The 25879-nt window shown below is 39.6% G+C and overlaps 2 protein-coding genes across 2 annotated transcripts in view; one reads left to right on the top strand and one right to left on the bottom strand.

The window, feature by feature from the left end:
- The window catches only part of LOC131679214 (katanin p80 WD40 repeat-containing subunit B1), a 36100-nt gene extending 20466 nt beyond the window's left edge, over positions 1–15634 (bottom strand). The window contains exons 1-5 of the mRNA XM_058959878.1: positions 15399–15634; positions 13425–13552; positions 5650–7116; positions 4895–5595; positions 4755–4829 (exon numbers count right to left, since the gene is read on the bottom strand). Of these exons, the coding sequence (XP_058815861.1) occupies positions 4755–4829; positions 4895–5595; positions 5650–7116; positions 13425–13552; positions 15399–15435 (2408 nt within the window). The 5' untranslated portion in view covers positions 15436–15634. The remainder of the gene's footprint in view (positions 1–4754; positions 4830–4894; positions 5596–5649; positions 7117–13424; positions 13553–15398) is intronic.
- A 3124-nt stretch (positions 15635–18758) lies between these two features.
- On the top strand, positions 18759–22930 carry LOC131679204 (serine--tRNA ligase, mitochondrial). Its single transcript, XM_058959866.1, has 3 exons — positions 18759–19401; positions 19464–20040; positions 20415–22930. Exons 1-3 carry the CDS (start codon positions 18910–18912, stop codon positions 20654–20656), a joined length of 1311 nt encoding a protein of 436 aa, XP_058815849.1. The 5' UTR covers positions 18759–18909; the 3' UTR covers positions 20657–22930.
- The last annotated feature ends 2949 nt before the right edge of the window (positions 22931–25879 follow it).

The raw sequence follows: 25879 nt of genomic DNA, 5'->3' as shown, positions 1-25879 counted from the left end.
TCATTTTTAAGCAGTTTTCAGTAAATTTTCGAATAATTTGCTGAAACTCGCAATATTTTTCACTGAATTTATCAGTACTTCTGGTTTTTTCGGTACATAAACATTCTCCAGTTAAAAACTGACTGATTGTTCGGCAAAATTGTACCAACATTACCGAACCTCGTCAAAAACTTACAAAACGGGTACAGCAAATCACTTGTCAATCGCCATTTTCAGAGGAAACTGCTGACTGACCAGTATTTTTTGACGTTTGGATAGAACGGATTGCGGAGAGTTCGGTAACCGAATTGTTTTACTGAATTGATTACCGAACGGTTTGCTGTTCAAAACCCCAGTTTTACTGTACCCAGTAATTCAAATTAAGTGTGTAGGGTCCCGTAACAACAAATAACAGACTTCCGAGACAAATTGAAGAGTTTTGATTTCCTATTGCTAAGAATTAAAATTTACAAATCATACCCTAGTACTGGAACATTACTCCGGAAAATCCGAATTCCCAAGAACCAAATCCATTCATCCGGTTCAATTCTACAGAATCAAAAAGTGGACGAGTTCCTGAATCCAAAATATCTAAAAATGTCCAAATCGGTTAAAGGAAACCATAGTTATGAGTATTTCAATTTATGGGTACCCGGGTACCCTCATTGGCCTGCTAAAGGTGTTTTTTTGTTGAACACATAACTGTTAATATGCTCAAACTTAAGGAAATTGTCTCGGACCTTAAAAATTGTTCCTAAGCGGGTGCTGGTGGATGCGTTTGACATAATTGCTGATAAACTATTAACAGTTGTGAATGAGTCGCTCTGGCTAGATGTTTTTCCGGAAGCGTGGAAGACGGTCGTAATCCCAGTTCCAAAAGTTCCTAATGCATCACGAGCAGAGGATCACAGGCCGATAAATGTGCTACCGATCTACGAGAAAGTTTTAGAGACGGTCGTAAAAGAACAATTGATGGGTTATGTAGATAGTGCTGGTATACCGTTGTGTGAACAATCAAGATTCCGTAAAAATTAATCGTGTGAAACACCGCTTAATTTTTTATTGTTGAAATGGAACCAGGCCATTGAGAATGGAAAAGTTGTCTTTGAAGTTTTTGTTGGCTTGAAACGAGCATTTGAAACAATTGATCGTCGAAAACTGTGAATTTATAGGTGCTAAACCGTTCACTTAATCACTGGGGTGTTATCCTGTTTGCGAAATCGTGGGTGTAGATGTGTGTAGATGATCGCAAAGGACTCGAGCGTTTGTATGTTGACGTTTTTGTCGTGTCTGTTAGTGTGTATGTAACCTTGCGTGTATACATCATTTTTATAAGCGTGTGGCCATTCGCATTGTCGCGTGTTCTTAAATGATCGCGCAGACCGTGAATACACTTAATTTTTAGTGTATGGCTTAGATGCTAAAAGAAAGTGAGTTCTCCCACTTCACTAGAGTTCCCGATCATGTCGCCATGGAACGTGTTGTCTAGATTTTTTTCTATTAGTTCAACTGAAGACATGAGTTTGGTCCGCTAGGATCGACGGTGGAGACTTCCGGGCGTGACCGATTCATGATTGCGCGAGCGGTGGGTTGATACTTGAGACCGCGTTTGTGAATTCATGTGTTAAAACGTTCACTTAATTACCGGGGTGTTGAATGTTGGCGAGATTACGGGCGTTCGCTTTTGGTGACCAGGAGTATGAAAAAACACAAAACATAAACAAACTCTTGGTCTCGATGCACCACTATCGAGGCGTAATGCAATAACTATCTTAAAGCAGTTGTCTGTCGCGGGTTCTTTGAAACCGATGCACAAATATACTTGATAATGTTTGCAATACCGTCAAACCCGTCAACCTAAGGGAGGGATCTTAAAATCGAAATAACATTTTTATACAAAAATATCTGGTAATAGACAAGCTACTGTTTCCGGTAAAGTTGAAATCACATTCTTGACTGCTTATTTTTAGTGTTGGTTTGGAATTTGAATAAAATAGCTATCTGTATAAGCGGAAATGCACAATACAATGGTAGACATTTGTTTAGCCGACCTCCATTTTTTCTAATTATTTCGAAAAAAAACACAACTTAGTTTGCTTTTTTTTTTGGAATTGCATGGTAGATCTTTTTATTTTCGACATATTTGTCATATTTATTTAACATTAATTCGCGTTAATGCAAAAAAATTATAAAAATATGAAAAAGGGGAATACATTCGACCAATTTCACCATTCAGTCGACTAAATAACCAAGAGATTTCGAAAACAACCGATGGCTAATATTTAGTATAACCGCCATCGTTTCGGATTACTTCAAACATTCGGTTTGGTATTGAGTCCGAAAGCTTTTGCAGTGTTGCCATATCGATTTTGACCCAACACTCTCGAATTGCTGTTTTTAGACTGGAAATGCTGTAAAATTGACGTCCGTTCGCATAAACCATTCTAGCCAAGATTCCCCAGAGGTATGCGATTGTAATCAGGACCGCAAGCTGGCCAGTCCAGCAACGGGATGTTTTCTCGGTAAACCAAGCCATGGACTACTTTGACAGGTGAATAGATGCATTATCTTGCTGGAAAACGATGTCCTCATTCGCATCGTTCTCAATATGGCCGATGAAAGCATCTTCCAATAGCTTCAGATATATTTCGGAATTCCTCCGAGTGGAGATAAAACAAATGGGAAGCTTGGCATTCCCCGACTATGTACGGGGAACGTGCCTTTTGAGCCAATATATTCTGATTCCTGATTCTATCTTCCACTCCATGTATTTTCGGATGAACTTGAGCCAATTTTGCTTAAGCATGTTCTCCCAAATAAGACTCCAATAGATTCACAGCAGATACGGAAAAGTTGAACTGCGTTTTTAGTTTAGAGCGAAGTTTACGATGGGGAATGGTATCAAAAGCTTTCGAAAAATCAAGCAATAGCAATATTGCGATACCTTTTTTGTCAATCATGGCCGCTAAGTCGTCATGCACACGGAGTGCCGCAGATTGGATGCTCTGACCTTTCCGGAAACCTGCTTGGTATTCTGTTAGCAGGTTATTCTCAGTGATGAAGGACGACATTTGTTGCTTAAGTACCTTCTCGAATGCCATCGGCAGGGCGCATAGAATACTGATCAGTCTGAGGTTTGACAACGCGTTTAGATGCGGTTTCTTACGTAATGGCAAAACCTTGGCATGTTTCCAGTACGCAGGAAATATTGAGGTTTCGATGTTCATGTTGAACATGTGAGTAATTTGCTGCACAACCAATGGAAGAATGATTTTTATAAAATTGATTGACAGTCCATCGAGCCCAATCGCGTTTGATTTGATATCGCATATAGCGTTGACTACTTCCCAACGCTGCACAGCTCGAAATGAGAAAATGTATGGTGAGTTTGGAGATGTTCTTCGTGGACTGCTGTACTGCTTATCGCTGATGTAGCTCGAAAGGAACATGCGATTTACTTCATCTGGGTGGAATCCCCAAGCGGTTTGCGAGTCGCCTTTACCAACTCCGATCGAATAGGGGCGTTTCCAAAGGACTTTAGGTGGGATTCGGCTATTCAGGAAATGCTTCATATAGTGTGCTTTAGCGTTTGATATCACGGTATTAGTTCTATTTTGTAGAACATTATACCGCTGGCGTGCTTGGTCCTTGAAATCTCTTGGTACGGTGTGTGCGTGTGGCTCGTTTCCTTGTCATGCAAGCGATTCAAGTACACTACCACTACAACTAAAAATAGCCCGATGAAAAACATGCTTTAGATATTTTTTTCGATTTTTTTTAAATTTAAGGCGCTCGACTAAACGAATGTTTATCACTGTAGTAGCTTTACCTGCTTTAATTTCCATACAAATATAAAACGCGTTGCGCAAAGCCGGCAAACAATCAATTGCCCCCAAGATTTGCAGTCAATTTGTATCTCAAAAAGTGATATGTTCGCTAATTAGCATTTATAGGTTTTCCAAACAACCACGAAGCATTCTAAAATGCCCATCTTGTCCCTTGACTTGGTTATCTTGCCCACCCTACCCTAAAACGTAATACATACAAAATTGAAATTAGTTTCCACTATGATAACCTTGACACAACGTGGGCTACGTTCATACTAAATACAAATGATATGTATTTGATTTATACCGTTGTGATTTCATTAAAGATAGTAGAAAAGCCTTTTATGTGAAACAACTGTTAAATAATGTTCAAACAAATATTTGTATTTGGTTCAAGTGTCGTCGATATATTCACACGCTATTTCCTCCGTTGGCGTTTACGTTGGATATAATGTTTCGAAAAAAGTCTTGCATTGACTTCCTCAAAACCGTATTTTGAAGCACCGGGCGTATTTAAAATTAGATTTGAATTCATGTTTTAGCACACAACGTACACCAGATATGTTACGAACGCTTAATATGGGTGGATGAGAATCATTCGTTTAATGCCACATCTGAAAACATCAATCTATTCAATTTGAAGTTTCCACTGAACTTCCAAAATCGAAACATGCTTTAAAATAAGCGCGGGATTGCACCATCCCTCGTTATACTTCACTTTAGTTGACAATATTCAATGTACCAGCTGCAAAATAATAGGTTGAAAAAATACCCCCTTTTATATTATACGGAAGCATAAATCTACACGGTAATGCAAAACAGTTTCGATTGCAATTCTAACGCAAACTCAAAACCGTTGACAAGATAATTAGCTTAAGATGAGTTTGAGTACAGTCCGTTTCGTTCTCTCGTACATGATTAATTCACAAATATATGAAAGGTACTCACAATCTGTATTCGCTCCGCAGTAGATCGTAGAGCTTTGGCAATAACATAACACACATGTCTAACGTAATTTGTGAACTGCAAGAAAAAAGAACGTTTCGTTTATATTTGTCCTTAACAAACTCAACCACTACCAGACTTACGATTTTTCTAACATCGCCCCAAGAAAATCGACCAACACGTGCGGATCATTCATCCTGATGGCTACCTTAAGCGCTCCGCTAACCTCCCCTTGCTCCGTGTATTTTCGTATGCTCCCCAGTAGTGCAGCTCGATTACAGAGAGCATGGAAGACACTATCGTGTTCATTCATAAGCGACTGTATTTCGTATTCCTCATTTGAACTCATCCCGCCAACAGCACTGCCACTACCAAAGGGTTTACCATCGTGCGAAAATCGAATGAGTGGAGGATGGTGTTGATGAGCAACGGTTGGAATCGATGACATAAGCGGTACCGAAGGCGGAGGCATCATTAATGAGTCCCTTTCCAAACTGCTACAACCACCATTATCGGCAATGCCCATGTGGGCTAAACTGTGACCACTAACAGTGCCTAGCATCGTGTTACCATTACTTTGATGTATGATTCCTGCGCGGCTCATCGTAGCACTGCTATCGACGTTATTATTCCGTTGACGCATATCTAGAGATGTTTTCGATCGAACTGGTTTGGTTACAATATCCACCTTGATGTGAGCATTGTGTGCAACGCTGTGCCGGTTGGTGCCGTTCTTCATGTTGTTGATTTGTGCAGCACTCTCGCTCTTGCGTATTTTACTACTCAAAGCAGTGTTGTTCCTGATAGGAGAACTACCGCGACTAATAGGTTTCTTGAAGGTGACCTGCAAATCGTAACATGTGAGTGTTATTTTAGGAAGTGACTTTAACCATCTTACCTGTTCTTCCTGTGACAGTTTATGCAGCTCGAGCGTACTTCTGGAGTTTGCCAACCGCCTGGTTAAGTTGCTGTTGGTCGCATTTCTGGCGAAGGCAATATTTGGTTGAGAAGGACGTCTTTGCTGTATGTTGTTGTTGGTCGTTTCGTTTTTTTGCCTTACAACGGAAGTTTTTGATAGAGAAGTAGTGCTAGTGGCACTGGTCGTACTAATGCTAGTGAGTTTTGGAGCATAATCTGGTGGTTGAGCATTTTTCACAGGAAAATCTTCTTTCTCAGCGTCGGAAGAGTTGTTCTTACAAGGATAGTAGTCCAGATCGCTTGAGTATCCTGTGGACGTGGTGATATTGTACATTTTCATCTCTTCCTGGACCAGATAATTGTTGGTAGATAAAGAACCAGACGGTTGAGCTACGGTCGGTACCGCTGATACGACGGGTGTTGGTGTAAAGGATTCATAACTTCCAGTACCGTTACCGTTTCGGTGACTAAAATCGAAACCTTTCTGCACGGATACAACCGCGGCCTCTTCTTCGTCAATCATTTCAATGCTAAGATTTGGAGACATGCCTCCATTTGTGCCGTCTTCAATTGCATCTCCAGAAATAGACCGCTCACCAACTGACAACCGCACTTTACCACTGCCACGACTAAAACTTTTCCTAGAGCTTTGCTGGTGATTAAATGGCTGATTTTGAGGATTAAAGAATGGTTTCACTTGAGTTAGATTTAACGCATGTATTGAAACATTTCTATTCTCGTATGTGCCACAAATTAGTTTTTTGCCAGCCGTTATCATATCTCCCAGCAAAGTCCATGTTGAGTCAAAATGGTCATACTCCTGATCTGGCTCCCATCCAACCACGGAAACCCCGGCAGCGGTACCCACGAACAAACATGATCCACCTTCATCAAACGCAATACACTTCACTGTATGGCCCTTCGAGTGCGTCTTATCGGCCCTCGAAATCAACTGCTTCTTCTCCAAATCGTACAAATCGACACTTCCATCGTTCCTCCCGGCAGCCATCAGCAGATCAGACGGATGATACTGAACACAGATCGCCGGCGATTCTCGTTCGGTAAATTCCATAAACTGTTGACTCTTCCGTATATCCCATATTATCACGCTACCCTCAGTGCCAGCTGAAGCGATCCATAGGCCGTCCGGGGAAAACTTAACCGAATTGACGTGCGAAATGTGTCCCCTGTACCTCTTGATGCACACACTCTGTCGTACATCCCATAGCCGTATCGAGGTATCGTGACTGCCAGAAACCACGTAATCACTGTACGGATGGTAGTCCAACGTACGGACGGTTTTCATGTGCCCAAAAAACGTAGCATACTCAGAACCCGAGTGCAGGTCCCAACGTTTAATCACACCTGTGTCATCCGCCGAATAGACCTGATCGTCGGAATAGGCAAACTTGACACAATCAACCGGTGCGTTGTGACCGGCGAGGGACTGTGAAAAGAAAAGAAATAATAATTAGAGAATATCGATGTGATGTGTGATGTGATGTGATATGAGCCACCGAAAATAAAAGTCACAAGGATAGAACATGCTTCGCACAAACCGTTTCAAACATATTAGAATATAAAAATCGGAAATAAACATTAAGCATAAAAATCGGGAAGAAATCCTTCAGCATAAGAATCGTTCAAAAAGTTCTCACCCGTAAAACTCAGCAAGGATGAACCACCAGTATAAAAATCGTTTGAAAATAAATAAATCGCTCGTAGGAGCATCCGCATATCTTGATGTTTAAATTGTTTAGATTAAAAGTCGGCTAACAATTAAACAAATTGTTTAAGATTAAAAGTCGGCTAACAAAATCTATTTTGTAAGAATCGGATATATTTTTACCAGTTTTTTACTGAAGGTTCTTTTATCCGGCTCTTACAAAGGAAAGCCCCAGTCCGATTTTTATGCTCGAAATTCATATCCGGTTTTTATATTCTAATATATTAATTTGAAACGGGTTTTACGAAGCATGTTCCGTCCTTGCAACTTTTATTTTCGGTCGCTCATATGTGATGTGATATGAAGCTACACTACACTCGAAATGATCAAAAGGGGTTGGATGGACCCGTAAGCTGCATCACCTGTGACGTTTGAAAATATCACCTTTCATCAATAATATTCAGCTAAAGAAACAAAAAATGGCTGAGGCTGATGATGCTGATGATTGGTATAGTGAGCAAATACAAATAATATACACGAAACAAATAATAGGTAATAATTGGAGTATCACGTCCTTGGATCACAGGATCTACTATACCTTGATGAGAAACGATGATGAGTTCATGTGCCTTCTTGTAATTATTATTGTCTATATACAATAACTGTATAAATGCCAGCTTGATCTTGTAGGCCTATGTATTTTTCTTTTAGCTCTTCTGGTCGCGTTGGACCCATACATATGTGGTTATAATGGAGTTCCGGATCTTGCACAAACTTGATAGGAAGATAATTGGCCTATACTTTGATGGGTTGGACGTGTCGCAATCTCTGGGGAGGTTGTGGTACCACGGGTAATGAAATCCAAACAGCCATCGTGAAGTGCACCACGGTCAGCTTATTGTACTAAAGTTTTGGACATCATCTGATCCAGGTGTCTTCCCATTTCTAAGGTATCACGTAGCCTCGCATACATCGTTGATTTCGATGGTCAAGCATGGGAAAAATCGCATCACGAGCCGTTCGTTCGCCATTTATAAGAAAGATTTCTTCATCTATGAAGTGTTTGCTTAGAAAATGAATCGTAGCATTCTGGTTCCGAAAACACATGCGAGCCAAAACAGACAACAAATGAAGAAGTAAATCAGATGCATTTTGTTCTACCCTTCCCAACATAGACGACTTGGCTGCTCTCGAACGGTTCGCGGTTTGCAGTGGGTTTTCATTCCAATTTCGATGTATCAAAGAAGAATACAACTAAAATCGTAAAGAAAAATTCATTGAATCATATGACTATAGAACGGTTCCCGGAAAGCACTTCACTTGGCATGTTTTTCCAAAACCTTCGTGAGCTTAGTAAAACCTTGTGATGAACGTACGCGAGTGAAGTTTCTACGTTGTTCTTAGCAGTACCAGCTTTATCGTTCGTTCGCATATCTATAGTGGCCCATTGTGAAGCTTCTTCAATGTCTTTCGAATGGTATGTCAGTCATGGTTATCAGTGAGTTTAGGTTTGGGCCACTCCATGATCAACAGTTAGCAACTGCCATGCGATTGAACTAATTTCCACATGCTGGTCGATGGTGATAGCTGACTTTACGTCAATGTCTTCGCCTGTTTATTTCTCCTCGCACCTTAGCCACGGTTGCCCTTTGCAATGTTGTACGGGAGTCTCCCAAAAACTGATCCAAAAGCTAGTTACATCGCCGATATCCGGTAGGCCATCAATAAATTCGCGCTTTCGTTGCAGATTTGTACATAGAACGCTCGCACGTTATCACTAAACACCCGCTTTCGCTATCGTCGTTTTACAGAGTCGGTGTAACGCGTTCGATTTTTCGATAAGACACTCAATTACTGTTCTAGTGTATCGAGTCTCTCTATCGGCTGGTGAACTCCCAGCTTGCAAAGATCATTAGAGAAATGATAGCCATAGAGTCTCCGTTACGATGAAGAAACTCGCCTTTCCCAGTCATCTTGGGGCGGGTCGCCTTTGAACGTATGTCGGTATTTTAAAATTCTAATGGTCATCACTGCAACCATTAGTTGCTGATCTCCATACCACGTAATATCTGCTGATCAACGGAAGGGTGTTTTGGCAATGATGGGACTTCATAGGACATGGTAAATCTTCACGCTCACGAGTGACGCGCTCAACCTTACTCATCTTTGTCTCGACACATAATTTGGGGCAGTTCATATATCGATTTGAGAGGCGCTGAATTGATGGAATACTTAGGCAGCACAAATCTGCATATACTCAATGTAGCAACTCCTCCAACTTTCATAGTCTGGCATGGAAGAAGTGTTAGATGTAACCCTCTACTCCGACAGTATACACATGAGTTCGAATACTGGCTAGTACCAATAAGCTCGACCGGTTGTAATCGTCACATATCGTAATCCAAAATTTACGAACTGGGACCTCTACGAAGAGAGCCTCGTAACTAGGTATTATGGCTATTTTCCAACGATTGAATCTCCAAGTGACTTGGAGTAGGTCATAAAACAGGATAAAGCAGACTTACTCATAGTGGCACTATGCCAAGAGACTTCTCCGCTTCGAGTTATGAGTGCAACTAGGGTCCGGAATACATAACTAGATAGACACAAAAAGTTATGTAGGAGAGCTTGAAATTGTAAACGAAGAGATGGGTCGGGGCTTACAGAAATACTCATCGATCCTCTGAGAGAAATGGTTAGACAAGCCGATATAAATAATCTCAAGTCTCCACAAAGTTAGCAGATTAAATAGGAAGACCTTCAGTATCATCGTCTTCGCAGTGCAGTGTTAATATCATTCAATAAGTTAGCCTAAGCCGATCGTTTCGTTTTGCAGAACAACTAACGTAAAATACGTGGATGAAATTGATAACGTTGGATTTAAGGTTTCCGTGTATATTGAGAATGACTATATAGATGTAAAGCTTCATGACCTATCAATCCCTACCCCTCATGAGTAGAATCCGTTACATCTGATGCTTGGAGAAAATTCTTCCCGGGTACTCCTAACGGCGTTTTTGTAACGAGGATGCGGGTTGAAAGGTACAGGCCTCCTACTTGACAATAAAACTCAAAACTCACAAATTAAACAAACTACTAGTATTGTAATCAGACAGCTCATCATGGACAACTTTGCGCGGAAAATGTAGAGCCAACTCCTCTACGGCAAACCAACCCAAAAAAAGTCTTCAATGCTAATGCCTGAACCACAAGCTTTGGCCAACTGTAAACAACATCGGCAAGGAAGGTAATAACAATGACGACAGATATGGTCAACAATAAGTACAAGAAGCAGGGAAGAACATCTGATCGCGGATACCACGCCAGCTTCAACCCGGAAGTGAAAAACAAGAGAGAATTCAATGACCTCCCTGACGCAGTATGCCAAAAGACAAATACTTCGCTCCCGCGAAAAAAGGTCTCCACTCGCAATAAAAAGTGGCGCGCACGAGATCCAATATTTTTGCAATATTTGCTTGTAATTTTATTTTTACAAATTGTGAACATATAAAAGATCCACGGCTCCGTCGTGTCAAATAAACGAATTAGAAAAATCGCATTTTCCATCGCATCTGACTATCACAGCAAGCGCTCCCAGCAACCATCGAAATGTGGAGCGGCCGGTGGATTGACGTCCATTTTGTGATAGGACTGACGAATTCGATCATGGGCTTCTCTTCGTCGACCTGCCCCAGTTTATCGTGCAGTTCTGTATTCTGTTATAAATACGTGTATATATTATCATTCGGCATCGAATTTGTGTGCAATAGTTATAGGGTTCTATACTGCCGCTGTATGCGTAATTGTCCCATGAATATAGGAAATTCCATAGAACATGGGACAGTTACGCGTCTAACGGCAGTATAACATTCTCTTGAATGTCACTCCCCCGAAAGTCATTTATCCGAATGTCGTTCACCATAAATTCGAATGTCATTAACCTGAATGGACCATTTACCCAAATGCCATAAACCCGAGTAGACCAATGGCCCAAATGTCATTAACCCGAATACCCCATTCACTCAAACATAACATAAAATCAAATGCTTGTAAGACTATTTACTATTGTTACAATTCTATCAAAAGGATTCCCCAATGTCCCGTCGCAGAGTCTGGGTATTGGGCACATCATCATTATCGTCTGCTGTGATTTCCCGATTGCTGTCGGCTGAGCGCAAAAGACCACACCACCGGCTTCGGCGTCTTTGGAACAACACTTGTTCGCGGTATCGACATCAATAGCAGTTTGCCAGAAACATAAGGAATGATTCCTTCTTTCAAACATGAGCAGGTCTTTGAATTTGTATACCAAAAAGTCCTCGTAAGTGAACTGATGATTCACTCGCTTACCCGGTTTACTCAAATTTAGCGATTGATATCTTCCTTGAAACATGAGCCGTTTTCCTGAATCTGCATACCAAATAAGTTTACAAGCAAACTGTTGATCTGCTAGTTTGCACCGCTTACTTGAACTTAAGGGTTAATTTCTCTTTCAAACATAAGCGGTCCTTCGAATCTATATGCCAAATTGCCCTTGGCTTTGTTGCATTGTTGGCTTTGATCAAGGATCCGATGTGGCGCCAAACCGCTGAGGATCCGCCGGACGAGGTGCCCGCAGACCCACCGTCGGAAGTGGCGGCCACTCGCAAGCAAACCTGTGATCCCCGCATTTGCTCGGATTACTCTAATATAGAGGCAAGGAACTAGTTGAAGTCCGACGGAACGGAGCGATATTGAACAGCACCAAACTTAATGTCACAATGCGCCTCAACGCCCAATATAACAGACAGTTTTAGACCCAATCCTTCGCACACTCCATCTTTCCTTCCTGTTTGAACCTGAAGTAGGCCACAGCAACCATCACGTTCTCACTGACATCGCAGAAAATGTGCAACTCCACATTATTTGTTCATTCGGCAGATGTTACGATTCTATAGCAACGAGGAATTCCGTGAATTTGAATTGGTGAACATTCACATCGATCCACGTCAGCCACTTTTCGGTAAGTTTTTCATTGATCTTATCATTCAAGCTACATCCGAGCAGCCAGATTTTCTGCAACAGGATCTTCAAATAGATAACGAAATTAACGATGAATTCCATAAGATCATGTATCGCATGTATCAACGTTCTCAGGAATTCTTATTTTGTGGGCATCCTGATGCCCGAAAGTGACTTCGGCGATAATTTGAACGCGGACGTGTCTATTGTGGTGCCTCCCACATTACCCTTTTCGTTGCTAGCTCAGTACAGAAGTTGATGTTCTTTTCCATGGCATTGATCTCATACACATTATCGATAACTGAAGGGGAATTCGATAGCCAATTTCGTATCTTGAAGCTCCCTGAGGATGGATAGCACTTACCAACATGTCATCGACGTAGTGTTCATATTTTATGAAGCTCGTAAATTCTGCAATGTCATAACTGCAAACGTATACACTTCGTGTTCATCTTCCAAGTTACCATTGTTCCACGGAATCATCTAGTTTCGTCGATCTAGCTTCTTCATCTCTACCTGGAAGAACATTTTCCGAATATACTCCACCACGGTGACGCGAAATTTGTACAAAACTGGAAACAGTGACACAAGTTGATAGAGCCCGTTAGGAGAAACGAGTTCAGTAAAACTTCGTTGACCTTTTTAGCCGCGTCGAATACGATTCCTAACCGATTCGATACTCTAAGGTAAGTAAATTTTAACGGGCTCGATATAGAATATAAGGCCAGTGTTGATTGATCGGTTAATTTACTTGCGGTTCTGGTGAAATTGGAATTTAAATTTTCATTCAAAGAAACTATGTCAGATGAGTTATAAAACAAAGCCGACGCTCCACCAGTCACGAAACATTCTGCTTAACCCTTTACTGTACAAGACAATCGTGGGACTAGTTTTACGAGTTTATTAGGAATTATTAAGAATCCTTCCTGGCTGGGTAACATACACACGTCGAACATACGGCGAATTATTTATAAGATCACCGCCATACGCTCTGAACCTTACGATCAGATATGTTCCAAATAATGACGATTAGTAGTGTGAAGACTACTCTATAGTCAATTAATTGTAATTTTAGTCGCTACACTTACCATAAAACAATCCTTGCTGCCAAACGTCCACAAGTTGACATTTCGATCCTGTCCTCCAGTGACCAGGACCCGCCCGGTTTCTCCAATGTCCAAACATGTAACCTTACTATTGTGCGCCTGGATATCATCTGAAATAGGAAGATTTATGTAGATTGTAACTTTTAACGCTTATTGGCGTAAAAACCAGTAATTTATTAACGTGGGCCGCATAAAAATGGTTAACAAGTATATTATGAGTTTGTATATCTACTGAAAATCAAATAGGACCTGGTCGATTTCGTCAATCGCATGCTTTATTCTGAACAGTGCTAAGCGGTAGATCATTTTAAATCAATTAATTTATATTAATTTTAAATACATAAAACTAGCTTTAGGTATATTGATTGTCTTATTCCACCCAGAGCAAAAGTATAATAATTATTCGAAAAAAACGAAAGATAATAATCCAAATCAGACGCTTGAAAAATGAAGATACCTTCCTTCGATTACACAAAGAATTCTAAAAAAGATCTGTCTAATTTCACTGCATACCTATGAAGCCAAAAACTCTGCAATTGTTTCAAGTTAGGGTTTCGGTTGAAATTACCCGTTTTTGTTCTCAGGGAAGTATATTGCCTGTAATCCCATTTTTGTCCAATGTTCTAAGGGACTCGTTATATACATGAGATTGACTCGCGATTATAGGCAGTATTATACTATAATAATCGTATCCTTGCGAGGCATCGCGCTTCACTGAAGGTTTGTTCAAGAACACAAAATGTGTTTCCATTTTTTGAGCTAGTGTCAATCCGGCGATGGCCTATTTCTAGCACCAAGTGTCGACGAAGTCGAAACGCAAATTCCCAAAAAAAAATTTTCAGGAAATTTTCTGTTTCATATCGACCAAGATCAATTTCAAGGTAAGATATCGGTTAATTATTGAAAAAATAAGAGGATCTGGTTAAAATACACCATACTGTGAAGATCCGTTTTCATCACTTAAAATCCATATGAAGAAGAAAGGCTAATATAATCACTCGCACACATACCTTCTATGTGTCAACTGTATAAACTCACACATAAGTTATATTTGCGTATTGTTATAGAATCGGGTTTTATGGACCTTATAGTTATGAAATGTGAATGTAAGATTAATATTTCACATTAGGTTTATATGCCAGCAAATAGTGTCTATATGCCTCCGCTAATTGCAAAAATCTATGTGTAAAATCAATAGGTACAACGTTTACATTTTTTTGAGTGATCAGCCCGTTGGTTTATTCTAGGTAAGAAATTGAGGACATTGACCTTTATTTTTGGATATTTTGCATTTTATATTGAATTTTGTTCTCTGATCCTAAAAATAGCATGCATTTCAGGGAAAATTTTACCTAGACAACACAAATACAATTTCAAAATTTTAAGCACTGTGAAATAACAAAAACCTAAAATAAAAGTTTTCACAGGTAATCGATTTAATTATCTTTCAATCAGTTAGAACAAATATTCCAACATTAATCTAGAAAATGAATGTCTAATAAGAAATCCAACAAGCTAATAATCAAAATAATAGTTCTTGCGTTTGCAGCAGTAGCGAACAATAAACAACCCCAAACTTCGCTATGTCGCATTTTACAGACGCCGATGATGATGAAAACAAAAAAAACAGCAGATCGCTCAAAAGAACGAACGAATCACTGCATCAGACAAATAAAAGACAGCAGGTGGGATGTGGCAGGGGACGGAAGCTTGAAAGGCCGTTGTGCGTAGCAGAGAAAACCTTGATCTCAGCTGTGTTCAGAATAACCTTTTTCGGGACCACTGCAGCTTATCGAATCAACAAGTTACGGCAAGATACACTAGCACGAAAGCAGTTTCCGCGAGGTCCCCACGAAAATCCTCAACTCGTGATGAGGGAAAAGTTTTCAACTCTTTTCTTGCTCGCTATCTATAGGCACTTGCGTTTCCACAGCACCAGTACACAACAGTACTTACAAATTTTCGTTGGTGTCTTTCTGGCTGCTAAGGCCATAATCCACTTCACAGACGGGTCGCAAAATTAAGGCAATTTTAGTGTTAATATCTTTACGATCAGTACGCTACCGAATGCACTTTTCGCTTCTTCATCCGTATAACCGAAAGTAATCGGATCCGAAAGGACTTTTACGGCAAAAATATCACAATTGAATCCCGAATTATATTATCCACTTGCAATCTCGCTACTTTTTTTCCTTTTTCTTTCTGAACTTCGAATGACAGATACGCAACAGGGGATTTGGCGCATATGGTCGAAACATCGCATGTCGATATACATATTTGTCGACATTGATGCAAATACATCTTTAACGGCCAATTTTTTCACTTGGATGCTAAGACAAGACGTGCCAATTGGCTTCTTATTTTTCCTTCGACATTCTTCTTATCGCACATTTTCACCCTGCCGAAATCTTCCGAACAGTGTTGCTATTTTTATTAATAAAAATGGCACCGTTTTTCCATGCCATGGGTGTTTAGTAAGGTTTGATGAAACAATTTTCTGAAAAAAATTAGATTATGATGTGGTTTCTGTCTTATTTTTGTTAAAGGTAATCAACCACATATACATGATAAATACTTATTTCACTTTACCAAACAATTTCTTTTCAATTTAATCAGTTTTACTTTTTTTAATGATAATAATTTTATTTGTCAAAAGTAACGACAATCTTTTCCTATAAATATAGCAACACTGCCAATCATCATTTAACTATCCCTTCAGTAACATTGCGTGCGGTGCAAAAAGTCAGAAACAACCAATCAGGAGCTGGACCATTCTGACGTAAAATTGGAACAAAAATGCCCCGTCCCCCCTATTGTCACGTTTTGTCTTAACTTGGAAGAAACCCGCACGCCACTGAAAAACTACCTAAAATTAAGTACTTTTGACTCAATTTCGTGGTACAGTCGTGATTCGCTGGTTGGGTCACAACCTTGTCCAACTAACGAATTTGATTCGCTAGTTGGACCGACTGACAAACTCTCCAAAGGAGATGTTGGCGGTGTAAATGAATCTGTTCGCATCTCTAAATATTGTCAGATTGATTGTCAAGGTGAATTTGACATGAGATTTTGGCGTTCAGATGCTTTTTAGTTGGACAATGGTCCAACTAGCGGAGGTCCAACTAAAAAGCAGTCCAGTTAAAAAGTGTCCAACCAGCGAATCACGACTGTATCGTGCAGGAAGATAAAATTAGGTAAACCGTATTGAAGGTAGTTTCCATTTAACTACGGCAAAAATCATAACTCAACCTTGAGTTTAATTTACTTAAATTTAAGTTGAATTTACCTAATTTTGAGTATACCCCAAACAACTCAAAAGTACCTTACTGCACGGAAGACCTCGACTGAGTCGAATCTCTCTTTTTGTTTTTGACAACACTAATAAGTGCGAAAGCGACGCGCAACTCAAAAGTACCTAAATTTACGTTAAAAGAACTTATTCTGTAGGTTGTTTTATCTTTGCGTGCGGTTGTCGTCTAATTGGCCACCAGCAACCCGAAAACTGCTTTTCAGCGAAAACCGGTCTTCATCCAGTGAAGAAATTGGTCGTAATACAGTTACTATATTGGGTTCTTGTCGACCGGTCTCACGAACACTAATGTAGTTTCTTGGTTGAAAACAATCCCATTTGCTTTTGCTGTCTTTGTTTATTATTTTCCACCAGCTAGTGATGTAGTATTTGTGTCATGTGATGTGTACGTATATGAGCCGTAGAAAAGTCTATTCAGAGTTGTTCTTTTCGTTTCTCTATACTTGATAACACAAGGAAAGAGTAAAATAATTATGACCATAATGTTATGTGACGTCATGCTCGATTGGCTCCGGCATCTGACATATTCAATTGGCTCCGCTCAGTGTCTCCGCCTAACTATGAATATAGTGACTATAATCTTTAAGCGGATTGAAACAGCCTTGTCAATATATTAATATTGTAAATATCTCTGTCTCGTGTAGGGTCCGCTTTAGAATGCCAGTTTCGGCAAAAATCATTTACAATGAAAAACTGTTCATTACACAGAAAAAAAATGTTGGTAAAAATAAGATTTTTCACTCTTAGCAAAAAACAACCGACGCATACTCTTAGTTTAAAAATAAAACTTATTTTGATTACTATTCTTCATTAGCTTAAAAGGAAAATATTTATCTGTTACGTTTTCTATCCAGATTTCAATCTCTGAATTTTATTTTAGTATGAACTGAAACCGGAAGAACAATTTCGTGTGGCCAATTTATTCACTTGGATGAAAACCGGTTTTCAGCTAATTGGTTACCAGCAACCTGAAAACAGCGAAAACCGCTTTTCGGCCAGTGAAGAAATTGACCATATGTGATGTAACAAGAAATTTTATTTCTATATGTTTTTCAGAGATAGAAAACATATTTTCTTCATCAAAATCAGTTTTAATTAGAAGAAGTAACATTTTTACTCATATGACGTCATCTTGCAATGCTCAATTGCACTCTCGTGCCATCTGACGACGGACGGCATCCAGCGTTGGATCGCAAATACGCATCTTGTAGTTGTGTCAGTTTTCTTGTTATACAAATCGATCGTGAACCGACAAATGGGCCTATATAACAAATGTACACAAACGGAGATTTGATTAATATCTTAAAGGGGAGTAAAAATACCTCATAATAAATATAAAAACTCATTTATAAATGTTTTACACTTCATGAAAATTAATAAAAAACAAAAAGGCGGATCCGACTTGCAACTGTAAACAAACCGCCAGGCGGGTTACGCCTCTAGATTTCTAAGGTAGTGTATACGGGCGAAATTGACAGCATCTTTGTTTACAAGGCCCGTAAACAGAATCGCCCTAAACAAAAACCAAATGCTTGTTACGCCTCGGGAGAATAACAAATTTTCCCCTCCAGCGAGCACGGCGAAAACCACATTTGATTTTTGTTTTCTGGCGACACTGCAGGGCGAGATTGAGAATCGTCAAAACAAGAGGGCGACTCGAAAATGGCCTAATCAACATTTCATAACAACACTCGGCGAAATAATTTATTTTCAATTTTATCAACGAAATCGTTATTATATAAAACATTTTAGTTATGCTTCCGAAAACTAGTATTGTTTTAATGTGTTGCAATACATTTGAAAGCGCAGTATGCAATCACTATTAAAATACGATTTAATTTGCTGAAGCGAATTTTCAAAGCTATTTTTCTCGATTCAATATCATTGCGACTTCGGCCCTTTGGTCGATTCATGATCGAAATGTGCGCACCTTTATTATATGCAATTTTCTCCAAAACATCGCATGAAACGTCAGTTTTATTTACTTTTATTTATTTTCATTCCTTCAAGGCGGGTTCGAATTTATTTTAGTCAGCAAAAATAGTAAAAATTTGTAATTTGTGAGCAGAACGAAAACTTGTCAGTTACAGAAGCTTTGTATCAAGTTAAGGAAAATCAGTTACAACTACTTTAGATTTAGGTTTCGATTAACCAAACATGTTTACATCAGGCCGCCTAACTTCTATAAAGTTCGGCTCGGTTATGTTGAACATCTCTCGTTTTGTTCAACAAAAAGCACATCTAAGCCAACCGACATACGACACAAATTATCTTCTGAACCCGACCAAATTATCAGAAATTCTCAACAACATTAATCACCGGAAGGGCATCGGCAATATCCAGTTAGTCCACGAAATAAATGACAAAATTAAAGGAACACCGGCTGAGGATAAATTGGAACGAAGTCGATTGAATGCCGAACTACAGGCGGAGCTGGCAAAAATTCCCAACAGGACACATCCGGATGTTTTGAAATACGGCACTGAACCGAAAATTGTGGAATATTACAACATAAAGCCAACATTTGTTGCTGAGAAAATCTACGAATTTTCAGAAATTGCAAAAAAGATGAATCTTTTCCGGGCGGAGAAGCTAGGAAATTTTACAGGCCACAAATCGTACTACTTGACTGGTGACTTGGCCGAGTTGGTAAGTTAAACCGCACTAAAAATTGCATATACCTCTACCAATTTCACTTTTAATATTGTCAGGAACAAGCTCTCATTCAATACACTGTAGCGAAACTGTTGAAGAACGGGTTCAAACTTATTACTGTTCCAGATATTCTACCGGCTCGCATAATCCAGAGTTGCGGTATGAACACTCACGGTGATCGAAATCAGGTGTATAAATTAAGCAACTCACACGACAGTCTGTGCCTATCGGGAACGTCCGAGATGGCCCTAGCCGGTTATTTTGCCGGTACGGAGACAAAAGAAGCATCTCTTCCGATCAAGCTGACCGCAGTAAGCCGCTGTTTCCGAGCGGAAACATCAGGACTGCAAGAGGAGAAAGGTATATATCGTGTACATCAGTTCACCAAGGTGGAAATGTTCTCGGTCTGTCGACCAGATCAATCGGACGCGATGCTTGAAGAATTTAAGAACATTGAAATTGATTTATTCAATCAACTTGGGCTGCACTTTCAGCTGCTCGATATGCCAGCATGTGAGCTGGGGGCTCCGGCGTATCGCAAATACGACATAGAGGCGTGGATGCCCGGGCGAGCGATGTACGGAGAAATATCGAGTTGTAGCAATTGCACCGATTATCAGTCAAGAAGATTAGGTAAATGTTTGTAGCTGTTGTAAATGTACGATGATCTTTTCAAATGGCCTATAAGATCCGTTGAGGTACTTGGTCGTTACTTGAAAGCCAAGTCATAATGCAGGGGAAAGGGCAAATCAGAATGCCCCGTCACTGGGGAAGCATCATCGTATGTATTGATAAGTCTGCCAAACCACGAACTGCATTCTGTAGCGAGAACGAGTGATATTGCTACAATTTCGAAACTTTTCAAATTGAGTGACACAACATCAGTGACTGAGCATTCTGTTTCAACCTTAAGGTTGATAATAGACAATACAAAATTATTATGGGCCTTTTGAAAAATTCACGCACATGCCAAGAATCGACATAATTTGAGTAACCGTCTTCGATAGGTATCCTTTACCGAGCTTCGAATGATGACCACCTTCACTATACGCACACCGTTAACGGTACTGCTTGTGCTATTCCGCGGATGTTGATCGCCTTGCTGGAAAACTTCCAGAATCCAGACAAAACTATAACGATTCCAGATCCCCTGCAGCGGTTTATGCGCGGCCAAAAGAGGATCAACAGGAAAAAACTTCTACCTGAGCTGAGACTAACCAAGCGTTTAACCCAGGAGGATATATGCTGAGTAAAGGCATTGTATTTAGTGTAATTAAGTTTTGTCGAATAATTTAAAGGTTAAGTTCCTAATAAATCATACTGAAAACTTAAAAGAGCGGGGACTACGCAACAGTAACAAATATGAACATACATCATTCCAAATAAATATTTACTTTTTTGCGTATTTACAGTTAGTCCGCGTAGCACCAGGAAAAGTAATTTTGATCCAACGAAAAAACAGCACTTAGTAATACCAGCCAATAAACATATTTTAATTTTAATGATAAGCACCCCGACACTAGTCAGCCTTAACGACCGGCACAGGTATAAGAGAGGTCGTACAGCAGTAGTTACCAGATGAAATAAACATTTTGACTTGCAATTAATCGAACAAACGAGTAGAGACAAACAGAATCAGGATTGGGGATGATGGACAAGCCTTGGATCCACCCATGCTAGACGAAGTGCGAAAGACTATTCAAGAGATGACAAATGGTAAGAGGTCAGTCTATCTTCCAGTGCACTAAACAGTGTTGTATCGTTGCTCCCGGCTGCGTAGTGAAATGAGTCTGCCAAAGAAAACAAAAGTGCACGTGCAACACAATTTCGATCGACTTCAAGAAAACTCGTGTTGGACCCACAGGTTAGGAGGTGGAACATCTAGTTAAAGTTAAAGTGGAGTTTAATCTAGCAACACCACGTCAAAAACTGTTTTGATTACGCTAAGAAGTTTAGCGCAGGCAGCAAACTTTGTTACAAAGAACAACGTTGAACACGAGGTCGAATTTAACCCATTCATGCCCTTGTTGTTTGTGGACAACATCGTTTTAAAATAGCTATAACTTTTGATTGAGGCAAGATTTGCTCACAAAAACAAGTAAGGCTAATAAATATAACTATTGCCTTTCATTTGAGCATTATCAGTTACAAAGATCAGCTCTAGAATTGAAGTTATTGCTATTAGTCTGATTGGATTCCGATGGAGCAGTGCTGCCAGTGACAGTCATCGTTGACGATGGAAAATGAATTTTTCATATATCTTCGTTATGTAGCAATAGAATTGATAACTGATAAATCTTATCAATTTTGACTAATTTTGGCTACGTTTTCCACGCAAGTGGACTATTGTACATATTCTAGGTGAATTGTATTGAGCATCGGAAGGTAAAAATTGAGCAGCTTCTATCACTGCGAGGGAAGCACCTATCTTCATGAAAAAAGGCTTTTCGTGTTTCTTGACCCCACTTTTTTCAGGAAAAATAGCTTTGTTCTACATACACTAGAAAAAAGTTGGGCATGAAAAGGGTAATAGCATCACAACAATGGAATCTATTACGAAAGACACTTGGAAAAAGTTTATCACCGGTATTCCTAACGCCGTTCGTATTGTGAGAATGCGAGTGACTAAACAGATACCTTCTTACATGACTATCGAATGCAAATAACCGAAAGACGGCGTTACGTATATGCATAGAACGATGATCACATATCCCGGGCAGACCCCTATACTCCAATTCTGTAACCAGACAGCTCACTACCGAAAAACATGCACCCAAGCCACTAGTAAAAACTTATCTACTACAGCCAACTCTAACAAGCAGTCACCGATACTTACAGATAAACCAAAAACAACGACCCATTTAATCAATAGTGAAGAGACAACGACCACAACAACCGCTCCCAAACCAAAAAAAAGCATCACCCATATAGAAGCTAATACCAATGAAGACGGATTTACAACAGCGACCCGTAAGAAACAAAGAAACAAATAAGAATCTCAGAACGTGAACGACATGAAAGCAGTACCGATGATGAAGTCGATGTGAACGATAACGCGAGAGAAGGCAGACTGAATGATCCCCAAGCTTCGACGGACCATACAACTAATGCTCCAGGAAAAGGATCTCAACACACAACAACTAACTGCGTCAACAAGATCTGGCAGATAGACATTCTTAGGATTTTTAAATTTTTATGTATTGTAAAAACTTTAAAGATCCACGGTTTTTGTTGATAATACCGTAAGAAAACTCCAAGTATTTCTGTAGGTAGGTTTGAGATAACTTTATTTGATTCTTGTTCGTCAAGTTATATAATGCTAACATAGTTCGATATCGATTGATATTTCATGCACTGTTTATCACAGTCCCTTATTGACTGCCATACCCTGTCATACCCTCTGCCTATAGTAAACAACACATCCATGCGCGGCGTCCATATGCAAAAGCTCAAGTTACCCACTTGAAGCTTTTGTCACATGACGTTCTGTCAGATGACATCTCAGAGCTTTTTATAGCACGTTCCGTATGACAGTTCTTACTGTCAACTGCCGTCCCGTGAATGGCAAATTGTTTATATACAAAGAATATTTCGTACGTATATCACTGCGAAATATTCTTTTTCAACACTTCCCCACAATTTGCACATTCAATACACCGAATAACTTTCTGTGTATATTTTTAGGTAACCCCTTAGTGAAGGCATCTGCAGGTTGATCGACGCTTGGGATGAACTGTAGTTTTACTCTACCATTTTTGATGATATCCCGGATGAAAAGGTATTTGATATCCAAGTGTTTCATCCGTTGATGTGATCTTGGCTCCTGTGCTATGTTGATACATGGGATGCTATCTTCCATTATGATGAATGGTGTTATGTTTACATCCAATTCATTGAGAAGTTGTGTTAACCACACTCCTTCTTTCGTAGCAGCGCAAAGTGCTATCAGTTCTGCTTCACTTGTTGATAAGCTTACAGTCGGTTGTCGTTTCGTTGACCACGAAATAAGATTACCATATAGTAGAAATGCGTATCCTGAAATTGATTTCCTATCATCAGGATCATTTGCAAAATCTGCATCGGCAAATCCTACTAAAGCTGGATATTCGCTATTTGATGAATAAATTATTTTTGTGTTGCTCGTTCCCCTCAAATATCGCAATATTCGTTTTAATCCTGACCAGTGCCAATCGGTGGCGCAGTTAGCATATTTGCTTAGGGTGTTTACCGCAGAGCAAATATCAGGTCTAGAAGTTAGTGAAAGATATTGTAGGCATCCCAGCAGTTCTCTGTATGGCTCTTCAGTGATTTTTGCCTCAGATTTTGACCATTTCGTGTTGATATCCAATGGTGTCCCCACTGGTTTACAATCAGCCATCCCAAATCTACTAAGAAGTTTCTCCACGTATATTGTTTGAGAAATTTCAATAGTCTGGCTTTCCAAATCACGATTTATCTCCATTCCCAGGAAGTGCTTAATCTCTAACATGTCTTTCATTTGGAATAACCTTCCAAGTTTCTTTTTAATCCACGTAATTGCTTCGATGTTTTTGGCAAGTAGTAAAATGTCGTCTACATATAGTATTACTATGATGCCTCTAGATTTTGACTTATAGATGCAGTTGTCATTTTTGAGAGGGACAAAACCTAATGTTTTCATTGCATCATCAAAATGTTTATTCCAAGATCTGCTTGCCTGTTTCAATCCATACAAACATTTGTGTAGACGAACAGTTTGTCTTTGCCCATTTACGTTTGGTGGAAGTTTCATGTATATTTCTTCTTCTAACTTCCCATGTAGAAATGCAGTTTTGACATCCATTTGATGTACTAACAATTTACGCTCGTTAGCAAGGGCTAGTGCTAACCGAACACTCTCTAGTTTGGCGACTGGTGCAAATGTTTCACAGTAATCGAATCCAGGACGCTGTGAACACCCTTTTGCCACTAATCGTGCTTTATATCTTCCATCTTCTTTCATTGAGAAAACCCATTTTGAGTTAATTGGTTTAACTCCTTTTGGCAAACAGTTAACCACTGTCCAAGTGCCATTTTGATGTAATGCATCAAACTCTTCTTGAATAGCATGCTTCCATTCTTGCCAATCAGAAACTTTCCTCAATTCCTCAACAGTTTGCGGAATCTCTTCGTTGAAAATCATTGCTGTTTTTGCTGTATAATCGGAATACCAACCCGGTATCTTTCTCTCCCTCTTGCTTCGACGCAATGATTGACCATCATCGACGTCCTCTCTTTCGTCTGTTGGATTTTCATTTGTACTTTCATAGTCAGTTTCGCCAACTGATTCTTCAAGTGAATCTAGATTATCTTGCTCTGTTTCGATGAGTGTGCATTCTTCATGCTGTTCTTCATCAGAAGGAAGGATAGCATCATCCTCGTCTTCGTTCTGTTCTCCTTGGTTTAAGCGTGTACATCTAATTAAATCTTGACCAGATGATTCTACGAAATCCATGTTTGTGTGGTCTATATCTTGATTGGCTCTGGTAGATTCATTGAATACTACATTTCTGCCAATTTCTATTGAACGCGTATCCTTGTTCCATAATCTAAAACCATTATTTGCGTACCCCACAAATATCAAAGGTTTTGTTTTGAAATCTAATTTCTGACGCCTCTCTTTAGGTATTTGTTTAAATGCTTTACACCCAAAAACTCTTAAATGATTCAAGTTTGGTCGCTTTTTGAACCATTTTTCATACGGAGTTTTGTCCTCTTCTATCCCACTTGTTGGAGATCTATTGATTAGATATGTTGCTGCATATAATGCTTCTCCCCACATATCTTTCGCTAATCCACTTTCGTAAAGCAAAGCTCTGACCTTTTCCATTAAAGATCTGTTCATACGTTCACTTACACCATTTTGCTGCGGTGTGTATGGAACAGTGAACGTCATTCTAACACCATTTCTTTTGCAATGAGCTTGAAATTCGTTACTTGTATATTCCCCTCCATTATCACACCTTAGCATTGAAATACGTCTTTCGAAGAATGCTGTCGCCATTGCTTCGAATTCTTTAAATTTCTCGAAAACCTCCGATTTCTGTTTCATGAGGTAAACCACGAGAAAGTGCGTATAATCATCTATAAAGGTTACAAAGTAACGATAGCCATCATAGGTTTCCTGCTCCATGCTTCCACAAACATCCGAATGTATGAGTTCCAGTGGTCGTTTTGATCTTGGCAGCTGCAAGTGTTTAAATTTGGATGCAGCCTGCTTCCCCGCCATACAACCATCACATACATTTGTTTCACTAATATTTCCAGAAGTTAGATTGATACCCTCAACCATTCCCTTCTTAATTAGTTTCTCCAAACTCGTATCACTGATATGGCCAAGTCTTTTATGCCATGTTTCCAAACTCACCTTCTTTCCGAACCATGCTAAGTTTGTTCCATCTTCCGCCGACTTTTCTTCCCGAAATAGATCAAGGTGGAATAAACCATCAACGAA

This window comes from Topomyia yanbarensis, chromosome 1, assembly GCF_030247195.1.
Source record: "Topomyia yanbarensis strain Yona2022 chromosome 1, ASM3024719v1, whole genome shotgun sequence".
NCBI lineage: Eukaryota > Metazoa > Arthropoda > Insecta > Diptera > Culicidae > Topomyia > Topomyia yanbarensis.
Note: the sequence above shows the minus strand (reverse complement) of the source record. Positions and strands in the feature narration are given on the sequence as shown.